Raw genomic sequence first — 13,451 nt, forward strand, 5'->3', positions numbered from 1 at the left:
ATTTACATCTAACTAAATCAAACCCCACGTAACACAATTGTTTAATCATTTACATGTCATTTCTAGGAGCCAAATCAAGCTGTTAAGTATTGTGCTATCCTTTATAAACTTTACATTTATGGCATTTGTACCATTGTACATTTATACAACTGAGCAGTTGAGAGTTAAGGACATTGCTCAAGGGCCCAGCAGTGGCAGATTGTCAGGACTGGGATTTGATCTCACGACCTTCCGATCAGTAGACCAACATCTTAACCACTAAACTACCAGTGCCCACCACTGAGCTACCAGCGCCCATCAACAGTGCCAGCGCCTCCAGGATTTCACGATTTTTATATCACAGAAATGAATGCAAAATTAAGCAAACTCAACAATATTCAGAGGAGCTTGCAATTTTTCAAATCTATCAATCTATCTATCTTTCTTTCTTTCTTTCTTTCTTTCTTTCATAACAGTATGAGTTAAAATGATGTGGGTTGTGGTACACTAGAGACACGGGATCTGCCGAGATCCTGCAGAGTGGCACGGTCACAGTCACAGCCTTCCTGTCATTTGAAGAAAGCAGAGGGAGTGGGGCAAACATGCAGATCTTGAGCGTCCTCCTGTGAATTACACAATACACCAACTATGGTGTGGAGTCCTGATCTGGAGATTCTCTCACTCTCTCTCTCTCTCTCTCTCTCTCTTGTGCTCTCCCGCCATCCAGTTTTCTGTTCTTAGCAGTCATCCTGCTCTCATCAGCTAGGAGAAGCGTTTACAACGTGATAAGGAGCAGACATGATCTCAGCCATGCCTGCTCAGATCAATAGCAGTCTTGTCTGCTGTAATGGTTTCTGTGAGCGCCGATGGTAGTCACGTGTCTGTTTTTTACACAACTCAATTACACTTCTGGACTAACATACTGCATATAGTATATTACTGGAAGCTTCTCAGTCATTCTTCATGATATCGTTTCCCATAACAGAACTCTTTTACTCTGTCACACACTCCATTGTTAGGTTAGTTTCAGTGCACCCCACATAGAAAGTGTCGTTTGTTCCTAACACTTAATCAGACAGCAAAGTGTTGTTCAGTGTTAGAGGAAATCACTCCATCGGTCATGTTACACTCAACAGCACTGGGACTTCAAGCCTTTCACAAACTATTTGCCTGTGTATATTGGATGTACCATAGCTTGTGTGTTTGTTTCTCAGACATTGTTTCAACGGTTATTTTAATGCCAAGTCCATCCATCCATCCATTTTCTGTACCACTTATACACATACTGACTCCTGGGTTTATGTTTGAAGATAACTGGGTCTGGGGATTTTGATTGGTCAGAAGTTGATTAATGTTGATTAATTTCAATTAACTTTAAATAAATCTCTTATTATTCATGCACTCGTTCTAATAAGGTATCATTTTTATAGTAACAACTTCACTCCACATAATTGGCTTAAAAAAAAAAATTAAAAAGGGATGTGTTTGTTAGGCATTTATTTATTATTTATTCTCCAGTGTTTGAGGTAAAGCTGTAACTTCTAGTTTTCCAACACGGGGAAGTCTTTACGCCGGACAGTTTCTCTGTAACGTGAGACATTTTGGTTGTCTTTAACAGAGAGAAAAATAAAGAGGTTGGTGAGGGAATGCCAGTTTTATAGCTGCTGTGACATACTGTAGGTGATAATCAGAACTAACTTGTTTTACAGATGTTTCAACATTAAACGTAACTATAAATGAATAAAAACTACAATATGTTGGGGGTTTTTTTTAAATCATTTTACTGGGGTGTAAGAGGAAGAAAATATTATGACATGCTGTTATAGGAAAATAATCACACACATTTTTGTTGATTATTTTCCTGTAACAGCATGTCCTGAAGTGTTTTTTAATTTTACTAAATCGTTCTGAAAATGTCTGTTGACAAAGTCAAAAATGAAATGTGTGCAAAAATGGCTGTACTTTAGTGGAAGATTAATGACAATGACCATTTTAGTTTTATCAGTGATTAATAATGATGCATCATGCACAGTATAACCAGGGGCATGTGCTAACAAAGTTTTGGAAAAAAAAAAAATTCAGTCTGTCTGTATGGCTTTTTTGTTTATTTAACATATGTGCTTTAATCGCGTACACTATACGGCCAAATGTTTGTGGACATATGTGCTTATACAAAAAGCACATGCTTTTTGAACATCCCATTTTAGATTTAGTGCCCATTGGCTATTATAATAACCGCCAGTCTGGGAAGGCTTTCCACTAGATTTTGGACCATGGCTATGGGGATTTTGTCCATTCAGCTACAATGAAGCGAGGAGAGAGGAGGCCTGGGGTGCGGTCAGCGTTCCAGTTCATCCCAAAGGTGTTCAGTGGGGTTGAGGTTGGGGCTTCGTGCAGTCCACTCGAGTTCTTCCACTCCAAACTTGACAAATCATGTCTTCATGGAGCTCGCTTTGTGCACCGGGGCATTGTTATGCTGGAACAGGTTTGGACTTAGTTCTGTCCCTCCATCTATTTTCTGTACCGCTTATCCTACACAGGGTCATGGGGAGCCTGGATTCTATCGCAGGGGACTCGGGGCACAAGGCGGGGGACACCCTGGACGGGGTGCCAACCCATCACGGGCACAATCTCACGCACACACCCCTTCACACATTATGGACCGTTTGGAAATGCCAATCAGCCTACAGCACACGTCTTTAGAACAGGGGAGGAAGCCGGGGTACCTGGAGGAAACCCCAAAGCACGGGGAGAACATGCAGGAATCAAACCCCCAACCCTGGAGGTGCGAGGCAACAGTACTAAACACTAAGACACCTTGCCTCCCCAACCCACACCCCAACCCCCCAGTTCCAGTGATGGGAACTTGTAATGCTACTACTGCATAAAAGACAGCACATACAATTATGTTTCCAACTTTGTGGCAACAGTTTGTGGAAGGCCCACATATGGGTGTGATGGTCAGGTGTCCAAAAAATGATTGGCCATATAGTGTATCTACACGACTGCAGTAATGTACTCCTCTCAGAAATAAAGCGAATGTCAGCACAGACATCACTTTATTGTTCTATTAGAGTGCGAGTAGAGTCTCTGTAGTAAGGGAGAAAAGCAGTCACGCAATGGGATGTGACTAAAGCAGAAACATGTGTGGGCAAACGAGTGTTTCACCCTGCTTTTCTGGAATAGCACCACCATCAAATGAGACTTTCACTGGAAGGAGCATGGTAAATGAAGGGAAATGACATCATTAAAAGGGGGCCCATAATTGGTATCTTAGTTTTCCCAGCAGTAGACCTTGGCTACAGACTCACTTTTGTGTGATTCACAGCTGTTCCTTTTAAGTGAACTTTTGTAACCAAGCCCTAATAATGAAAGCTAGGGATATTTATACTGTATAACTCAGTCTGTTTGCCGCTGGACAATTAGACTCGTATCTCGTATATAAAATATTGAGACGTGAGAGCCTTTGTTTCCCTGTTAGGTTGTTGTCATGGTCCATTTAGATGAAAACGTTGCATCGTTTTGCATTTGTGATGCTAATATATTTTGTCTCTTATTTCTATCCTCCCACTCGAGGAAGACACGGTGACAGTTTTAAACATGTTTGATGTTAATAGCACGCTGTATGCCTTACAAAGGATAATGCATGCATTTCCATTGAGATTCTTTTTGATGATGGCTGTTGTGTGGATTTGTGTCGAGTTTGTGTGTTATGCAGATGATTGGAGCCCTCAGCCCTCAGACAGATATTCTTCTTTTATTGGATTCAATTATCAGGGTCAGTGGTAGACAAGAGTTCAGGGAGGAGTAAATTACATTTGAGTCTGCTGAACTGCATCATTTATGCAAGGTTGATCTCATGTCAAGTCTCCTTTCTGTCATTTTGTTCACACCCACTTACACTTAATGGATTATGAGCTAAAAATTTAGCAACTGTGGTAAGAGTCCTATCAACCTGCAGTTCTTGCCTGGTGTCCCACTAAAGCTAAGCAGGGTTGAGCCTGGCTCATACATGGATGGGAGACCTTCTGGGGGGCTCTAAGTTTGCTGATGTAAGTGGTTTTAGTGAGGCCAGCAGGGGGCACTCTCCCTGTGGTCTGTGTGGATCCTAATGCCCCAGTATAGTGACGGGGACACTATACTGTAGAAACAGTATGTGATTCAGATGAGATGTTAAACCAAGATCCTGACTCTCATTGGTCATTAAAAATCCCAGGACACTTATAGTAAAACAGTAGTGGTATAACCCCGGTGTCCTGGTGAAGTTCGCCCGCTGGCCCTTCTCTATCATGGCCCCCTAATAATCCCCATCTCTGAATTGGCTACATCACTCTCTCCTCTCCACTAATAGCTGGTGTGTGGTGGGCATTCTGGTGCACTATGGCTGCTGTCACATCATCCAGGTGAATGCTACACACTAGTGGTGGTTGAGGAGATCCCCCCCCATACTATCTAAAGCGCTATATAAATGTAACTGTAAAAAGAATACAAAAATTTGACCTCTCACCCTTGACACAAGCCTCATTCCCAGGGCCTCCTTTTTGTATGTTGCGTGTGTTGTTAGATCATAAATTCATTAATTAGCCCGCAGGACAAGTGGAAGCGGCGGTGTACTTCCCCGGTGTTGTGTTTCGGTTTACCTAGAAACCTAATTAACCAGGCTAATTAACCAGGCTAAAATGGTAGCTGATGTAATATAACCCCAAAATATGACAAACTAGTTAGCTAAGAGAGAAATGAATGCTTACTCCTGTGATTCTGCAGTATGTAGCCATAGTCCCTAGTCTATCCTGATAATATCTATATCATGCTTGCACTCTCAACAAAACAGCAGTGAGTTTGCTTAACATTTTGGCTTTGAACTCCATCATTCTGTCTTTGCTCAAAACATTATTCAAGTCTGACCATGTCTTTTTCTATTAACAGGTTATTAACAGAAAAATGTGACAGTCCTATGACTCGCAAAGTTTGTTTGTGATTTGTACAAGCCAGTTTATTCAACTATTAAAAATCATTCCTCCTGATGGCCAGAATGTGGCCTTGGTTGATATGTGTAGTTTATCAGGTAGTCGGATTTGGGAAGGTGTAACGTGAGCTAGTGGTCTGTTGTGCCACAAGGAAATATATTAATCAACTGGAGTTTGTTGCTACATGTCAAATAAAAGTGACTTTCATACGTCAATGGGTGGAAAAAAAGAGAAAAAACCATCAATGACAAAAGCTGATAGCCCAGACACACATCCATGGATTGCCTTGGTGCCTTAAAGAAGTTTGTAATTCCATCCAAAAATATCATATTCATATTATTAAATAAATACCGTATGTAGTTTAGATAGAATTAATATTTTGTGTGTGTATATATATATATATATATATATATATATAAGTATGAGACATTTTGCTAAAAAGTGTTAATTTTCCCATATGTATGGAGACTTTTGGGAAACTATGCATATGTTATACTATTTTGCCATCACTAGCTTTTCCTGCATACTTTTGCGATGCCGTTTGTCTCCTGGTTCCCACTCCCTGGAAAGTCAGACTGATGAAAGCCACCAGTTTTAAGTGATGAATTTGATTTGCTGCTGTGCAAAATGATGTAATATTGGCTTGTAATATATATTTGATGTGTATTTAATACTTGTGTGGCTACTCTAACAGTATGATTATGCTCCAAGTGTAACACACCCTCAGTGACATGCTATCACTGTAACTTACCATCTGAGAATCCAATATGTCGGTCTGTCTCTTCAAGGACAGAGATGACAATGAAACGGCACCGATGCGTAACATGGTCATGTTTCTGGAACAGGTGGTACAGCGAGTCATCCGTAAATGTTTCCTCTGCCTTCAGTCTGTCACATCGTCATCTGTCTGGCACTGCTCAGGGTCATACTGTTTCATTAACACTAAAGTTGGCCCTCTCTGTAGAAATTAGGTAATGCCTGGTTTAAAGCATGATTCTACAGAGCACACTTGTCTTTTACTATTTAGCAGACACCAAGGGTCTTCAGTTATATGTGAAGGGCCATTGCGGCCTCACGCTTTCACTTGTAATAAATCCTTGCCTTGTGGTAAGTCCTAAAACCTGGCACCACACAGAGCTAGTTCACTTGCCAAGATAATGTAACCTTGAATTCTCTATGTAAGGAACAGTTCACATTTTGCACATAAAAGTACTGCATAAGATGTAAAAAGTACTGGATTCATTAGCGCTTTATATTTGGGTTGGGATTCAAGTTGAAGATCAGTCTATAATAAAAGTAGGGGTGCCAACATTTAGATTTTAGCCATAGCATTTATGATTTTCAACTCCTCGCCCGTGAGAACAGTCAGACCAAATACTAATAACATATATACCGAAACGTTTGTGGACACCTGACGATCAGACTCGTGCTTGTTGAACATCCCATTCCAGATTTAGTCTTCCTTTGCTGTTATAATAACCTCCACTCTTCTGGGACGGCTTTCCACTAGATTTTGGAGGGTGGCTGTGGGGATTTGCTCATTCAGCCACAAGAGCGTGAGTGAGATCAGGCAGTGATGTCAGGCGAGGAGGCCTGGGGTGCAGCCAGCATTCCAGTTCATCCTAAAGGTCTTCAGTCAATCAGTCCATACAGGATTTCAGTCAGGATTTTTTTTTACCACTCTGGACAAAAATGCTTGATTTTGCGGCGGCTTTTTTCAAAATTTTGCGAAGTTTCTTGTGCTTTTTCGCGGAAAACTTCTCGAATTGGCAGAATTGCAATTGCACGAAATTGTTTTGCACTGTCTTTTGATAAATGAGACCTTTTAGCTGTACTCATGCTCGAGGCACTTGATTCAAAGAAGGCTTTGGCTGAACGTGCGTCGGGATGACGTCGCATGGCATGCCTTGGCCGCAATCTGCGGAAAATCTTTTATAATTTTGAAAAATCCTGGTGGGACTGTTCAATGGGGTTAAGTTCAGAGCTCTGTGCAGGCCAGTTGAGTTCTTCCACTCCAACCTTCATGGAGCACGCTTTGTGCACAGGGGCATTGTCATGCTGGAACAGGTTTGGGCTTCTTAGTTCCAGAGAAGGGAAATTGCCATACTACAGTGTACAAAGTCATCCTGTACAATTGTGTGCTTTCAGGTTTGTAGCAACAGTTTAGGGAAGAAGGTCAAGTGTCCACAAAGGTTCACAGAAGGGAAAAGGATGCGTGACATGAAAGACGCATTGCTCCTGGTAGAGGTTACTTTTGCTTTGAACTGACGTTAAATGGACACGCAAACCTCAGTTTTGTGAACCAGGTTCTCCTGAAACAAGGAGAACTACAAGAAACTATAATCTCTGATCATTAAAAGCACAAGGCAAAGTCTGCTGTAACCATGGAGCTCCTATGTGACAGTATGCTAGGGTTTTTGTGGTCAAATTTGGGCGGTTTTTCTTGCTCCCTGCTCAGATTTTCTCGTTAGCAATGTGGGCACCTTTGTAACAGTCACCCGTTTTCACCTAGATAAAATCGCAACCGTCCATGCTCTAGAATCCTACCATAAGGTTCTTTTTTTCAGTTGGTCCAATTTGGTAAAATTAAACAGTTGGTTTACTTTGATAAGTTTGACGTTCTTCTGTTGGGGTTATATCGGAAAAAGTCTCATATGAAATCCAGTATGTTGCTAGAACACATGCAATCGTTCATGTTTAGTAACCACTTCACACCGGTCAGGGTTGCAGCAGTCCAGAGCCAGAACAAACACACATTCACGCACTCATTTCCACGTAGGTGGATTTTAGCATCGACGTGCATGTTTTTAGGAGGTAGGAGGAAGCCAGAGAACCCGGAGGAAACCCACACAGACACAGGAGATTATGCAAAACACTGCACTCACAGTAACTCGAGCTCAGGATCAAACCAGGGACCCTGACGCTGATCCATCCATCCATCCATAGTCTGTAGCACTTATCTTACACACGGACACTGGAGCCTATCCCAGGGGAATCAGGGAACAAGGCAGGGGACACCATGGACGGGGTCCCAGCCCATCACAGGGCACAATCATACACACACTACGGACAGTTTAGAGAAGCCGGAATTCCAAGAGGAAACCCCCGAAGCACAGGGAGAACATGCAAACTGCACACAGGAGGTGGGAATCGAACTCCTAACCCTGGAGGTGCAAGGCAAAGGTGCTACCCAATTAACTAAGCCATTATATACAAGGATGGAAAAGCCTTAGAAATGATGCAAAATCTTTTAGTTAAATAATAAATATTTTATTGCTGTTGTTAATTCTTCAGCAGTCTCTACGTTGAGCTCTGTAAATAATCATTATAGATATAGGGTCTGAATTTCTCAGCAGCTCATATTCGGGGACTTCAAACACTTGGCAGGCTGCAGAGTATGGCAGTGAGTATAGAGAACTGTTTACTCTCCAGAGACCGAAGCAGGGAATATACTGACCCTATTAAGACAGCACAGGGTTATGTTGGTTTTTTTTTTTGATACTTCTGTGCATTGCTGGAGCATTCTAGAAATAATGAAAGGAATCCAAATCATCATATACTTATTTTCCCTGTGCTGAATCTGTGTGCGTGTGGACATGTTTACTTATTACATTTGGTAATGTGACCAGCGTATTAAACTGTTCCGCTGGAGTCCTTGCTTTTTTTTTTTTCTTTGAAAGATTCTAAATATAGCTTAATGAGCTGAAAATATTACTGAATAATTACTGAATAAAGTGGAAGGATTGCTTCAGACACATAAGTAATGTCGGCTGCTTCTGACTCACAGCTGTCTGGTTTGAATCTGGAGTTTAGTGATCTCTGACAGATTGCAGTTGCAGTTCACAGCGGGTCATATTTTGGAAAATGGAATTGAGCTGTTTTTAGGATGTTTTTAATTCACAGTCTGTATCCAATTTCACTTTTGTATATGCACAATTTGTTTTTGGGTTTTTTTCTTCAAATTTACTTTGAAGCTACAGTGCATATTTGAGTCAGGAGAGAGAGAAAAGACATTGTTTAATATGATGTTTCTTGTGTGCTGTGAGTCACCCTGACAATCCTGTAAAAGTCATTTACAGTCATTGGTGTGTCAGGGGTCGGGGGTCAGAACTGGCGGGAAATTAGTACACCTATACCATACGTCAGCTCAGGTGTGTCAGACGTCAGGCACAAAAGAGGTCCAAGTACACAAGAACCAGCAGCCAATCAGAGAAGAGGGTGAGAGTAGAGAATGAGAGTCAATATAATACTTTAAGAAGAAAATGGATTCTGGAGGCTTAGTTTTATGCTTGCTGAAAATTTTATTTGTCCTCCAATTTGATGGAAAGTCAACTGACTTATCCTCTGTATGGAGTTTGCATCATCACCCAGTTGTGAAATTGTGTTTGTGTGGTTTTCTATTTCTCTATTTTCGCATAAGAGTGAGGCATTTGGCTCGTCTGCTCACCTCAATTTGTATATTTATTGCTCCGTTTTAGCCGATATGCTAACACTAGAGTTGGGGTACTCGATCCCGGACTCGGATATATATATTTATATATATGTTAAGAGTTGTAAACGTTTGGACCGTGTTCCAGACTGCATACAACCACACTAAATAGTCTGTCAATTATGTGGTTTGGGATACAGTCCTGAATTCTGTCTGAATGTGTATTGATTGTTCTTGCGTCCATTAGATTAATCCGCACAGTGGACAAGGTTAGACCACACCCAGCAGTACGAAATGCTCTTCCACATGTAGCTTGCAATAGCGTTTTTCTACCAGAGAGGGCACCATTCCAAATTCTTACATCCAGCAGCTGTGGAATAGATCTGGATACTACGGATTGGGTACTTACTATTTTGCCGCAATCTACAACAAAGCAACTATTCATGACCCGTGCTTTTATGCAACACCAGTCTTCTATCCTAGATGCCAAGCTCTAACACCCACTTTCTAATAGGAGAGTCCATTCTCTCCTTCATTACGAAAGCACCTCACCTTTCCTCTGCATCCTCCCCAGAATGGCCTATTTCATTAGCACACATCTGCTACTGAATACACTGCCAGTCTTTATTCCAATGCCCTTGCATAAGTTGTAAAGCCTGTGCTAATGGAAATTTTAGAACATTTAAGAATATCAACCAAGCAAACCGATACTGCTCTTAGGAACTACGTTTCAAAGCCTTACTTTTAATTATTGAAACGTAGTTTTCTGACTCAAGTGTCTTCCAAGAAACTAGATGTGAGGGATCGTGACCTGTGTAATCATTGTAGTTATTATATAAATAACGAATTAAAACTAATTACGGATAATGCTATGAATGCCTTCTGCACTAAATCTAGTTGCTTTTATCAGTGCTAAAGTAAAGTTGGATCCAATATACTTTACTGGTTAAGGTTGTGGTTGAACATGGAAAAAAATCTTAAACTATATCCATTTTGTATAATACTTTACTCCCAAATTAAATCCCAAATGTTCCTCTATTTATTTTTACCACAGTCCACTTCTTCATTAAAAATTTTTATAGCCTGCTACCTGTTATTAGCCTTAGGCTTACTCTTTTTAATGACTAGGCCCATACAGTTTTGTTATTAAGGGGATTTGTGCTGCATCCACATATCCATAAAATTAATTACACAGCTTTATTGAGACTAAAAAAAAAATCTATGATTTTGAAAATATATAGTTTGGCAGATAACTGGACCAGATGCAGTGTGAAGATAATTATAGTCTTCAAAAGATAAATCACCATTATTATTCCACAAGTAGATATTATGAGTTAAATCATACTTTGCTTTTTGTTGATGTCACATTTTATAGAACTTATTTAGAATGTTAATCCAAAACTGGTTTTGTCTCAAAATAAAACATCTGACTAGTAGATCATCTTTGAGGGGTGAAAACCAAGAAAGGGCAATTCTGAAGTCAGATTGACCAAATTGCTTGGGTTTAGGTTTAGTTAATATTGTGCCAGTGTACAACCCCAATTCCAAAAAAGTTGGAAAGGCACCATCAATGCTGAAAGATATATATAGGTTTTAGAGCAACATGCTTCTATCCAGATTCCATCCCATCTTTGCTTCTGAAAGACTCTGCCTCTCTAAGATACTCTTTTTATACCCAATCATGTTACTGACCTGTTGCGTTAACCTAATTAGTTGCAAAATGTTCCTCCAGCAGTTTCTTTTAGTAACAGTTATTTTTCCAGCCTTTTTTTTTTTGCCCCATCCCAACTTTTTTGAGACGTGCTGCAGCCATCAAATTGACCTTATTTCTTTCTTAAAATGGTACATTTCCTCAGTTTAAACATTTGATGTTTTCTATATTCTATTGTGAATAACATATGGATTTATGAGATTTGCAAACCACTGTATTCTGTTTTTATTTACATTTTACACAGCGTCCCAACTTTTTTGGAATTGGAGTTGTATGTTTTATTAGTGTTATTGTTAAGCACTAATATAACTTTTCTATTTATATTTTGTCTTCTTTAGACTGGTCTTTGTTGGATTCCAACACAACAAAGCAATCTCTGATGGAAGTGCCACATCAAACAGCTTCACCCATCACCTTACTGTATACTTCCTTCGAAGCCTGGGGACAGTCCAGTGACATCCATAGGACATTCCCCATCTTGCCTAACACTGAATCACCCAAAGCCTCAGAGAATTACTACAGTCACACCATCGGCACTGTATATGGCTCAGCATCCATGCCACCTCCAAGCTATATCGGTAATCCAGAGCCTCTCTCTGGCCCTGCAGTACATTCAGGCATCCAGCTCTCACAGACGTCACCAAATTTGCCTTCAACTGGGCTGGATTCTTTTGCAGAACCACCATTTCCACCCCCTGAATTACAAGCAGAAAGAATTAGCAATAGTGACACTACATCTGCAAACCAAGAAGAACTTTCAAATCATTTAGTCCCTAGTCATGACTTAAATATCCAAAATGATGGTACCCTAGATGGTCATCAGTTATATCCAAGTCATGCCGTTTTTGGAAAATATCATTTGACATCATCTTTCACAGAACCAACTATGGGTCCACCAGAGGTCTTCTTCCCAGCCAACACTATGGATGTGGACTATGGTTCTGGTTCTGGTGATTACTTGGAAACAATGTCTTACATGGGAACTGAGGGAGATGACTATTCGTTGGTCACCAATTTTCCCTCCGACATGTATGACTTTGAGGACTCAAACTCAGAATCCTACGATACATCTTTCCCTACTAGGGTAATGATTCCTTTGTCCACAAGGTACCTCTCTCCCAGTACCTCCACAAATGTCCCTGATAGACATCTTACCATGAATCCTAACATGGCCTTCAGTATTACCCAAAATTCAACCAGTACTCTCCAAGTAACCAATAGCAAAATGACAGTTTCTCAAAGTGTAATGACCTCCAGAACCCCTACCTTAACCAGTATTCCCAACAGTCCGACCCATATGTCATTTTCCAGCACTGTTTACTTGGGTGTCCAAGATATCCATCCTACAGCAGTGCATTCTAGTGCCTCCTTACATCAGAGCACCATAGTCAGTGACACTTCAGAGTCATATTCTAACTGGCCTGATGTTACCATTGAACCCAGTGATGTTCTTCTGCCTGACATGAATAGTCTGGAGTACTACAACATTCAACTGACAAAGAGTAATGACAGCTTGACAGAACAACAGGGCAACCAGACCACTTCCAAACATTTCTCCCTCTCCCTGTCAGTAAGCACTACCAGCACCTACACTGTTCCTCCCAGTCACATGTTAACAGTAATGTATGGAGAGGACCTGCAGCCTATGGGCAACAACTCCTGGCCTGAAGAATCTTCTACAGACATCTCAGGATTTGATTTGTCCAACACTACTGTCTTGGATTTGTCAGACATAAGACCTAGTCTAATGAATGGTACATTTCCGTTTTTGTACTCATCAGTGTTAACTCCTTCCATGGACTTTTCAACTTCCCTGTGGGATCTGGCCACGACTGCTGACTGGATTAACACAGAATCTGTCAGCACCTCCCTGTCACTGTTTTTTCCACCCCCTGATTCAGAGGAATCCGATGTCATGTTTCCGACGTCCACAAACGTCTACTCTACATTGCCAGAGACCTCACTCCCTACTTCTTCAGTCATCAGTAATGTGTTCACCCAGACACATAATGCCTCTGAGGTGCCTACTGAGTCGACCCTCAATAGCACTTCTGCCATTTCTGTGACTGAGATGGCTGACCAAGGTTTCACAGGAGTAGAGAGTTCTTTCACTGAAGTTACAGATGATGTAATGACAACAACCAGCAAGCCAGCAGCCTCCACCACTTCAGTATTATATAATGAAACAACTGTGACTACCCCGGGCCCAACAACTGAAGTGTTTAATACTACAACTCTTACAATGCCTACAACCCCTTCAATGACAACCCAGACTTCTACTCTTCAGACTACCACTGTCCGAGAGTACCTCTGCAACAATACCAAACCTGATACCTACTTAGTGCGAGTCGGTAAGTCAGTTTTT

General features: G+C 40.9%; 1 protein-coding gene across 1 annotated transcript in view; it reads left to right on the plus strand.

Annotated features, from left to right (window-relative positions):
- Nucleotides 1-13,451, plus strand: part of si:ch211-1e14.1 (UPF0606 protein KIAA1549) — a 57,771-nt gene that overhangs the window by 12,539 nt on the left and 31,781 nt on the right. The window contains exon 3 of the mRNA XM_053622800.1: nucleotides 11,425-13,437. Within this exon, the coding sequence (XP_053478775.1) occupies nucleotides 11,425-13,437 (2,013 nt within the window). The remainder of the gene's footprint in view (nucleotides 1-11,424; nucleotides 13,438-13,451) is intronic.

The sequence above is a fragment of the Ictalurus furcatus genome, chromosome 4 (assembly GCF_023375685.1).
Source record: "Ictalurus furcatus strain D&B chromosome 4, Billie_1.0, whole genome shotgun sequence".
Lineage (NCBI taxonomy): Eukaryota > Metazoa > Chordata > Actinopteri > Siluriformes > Ictaluridae > Ictalurus > Ictalurus furcatus.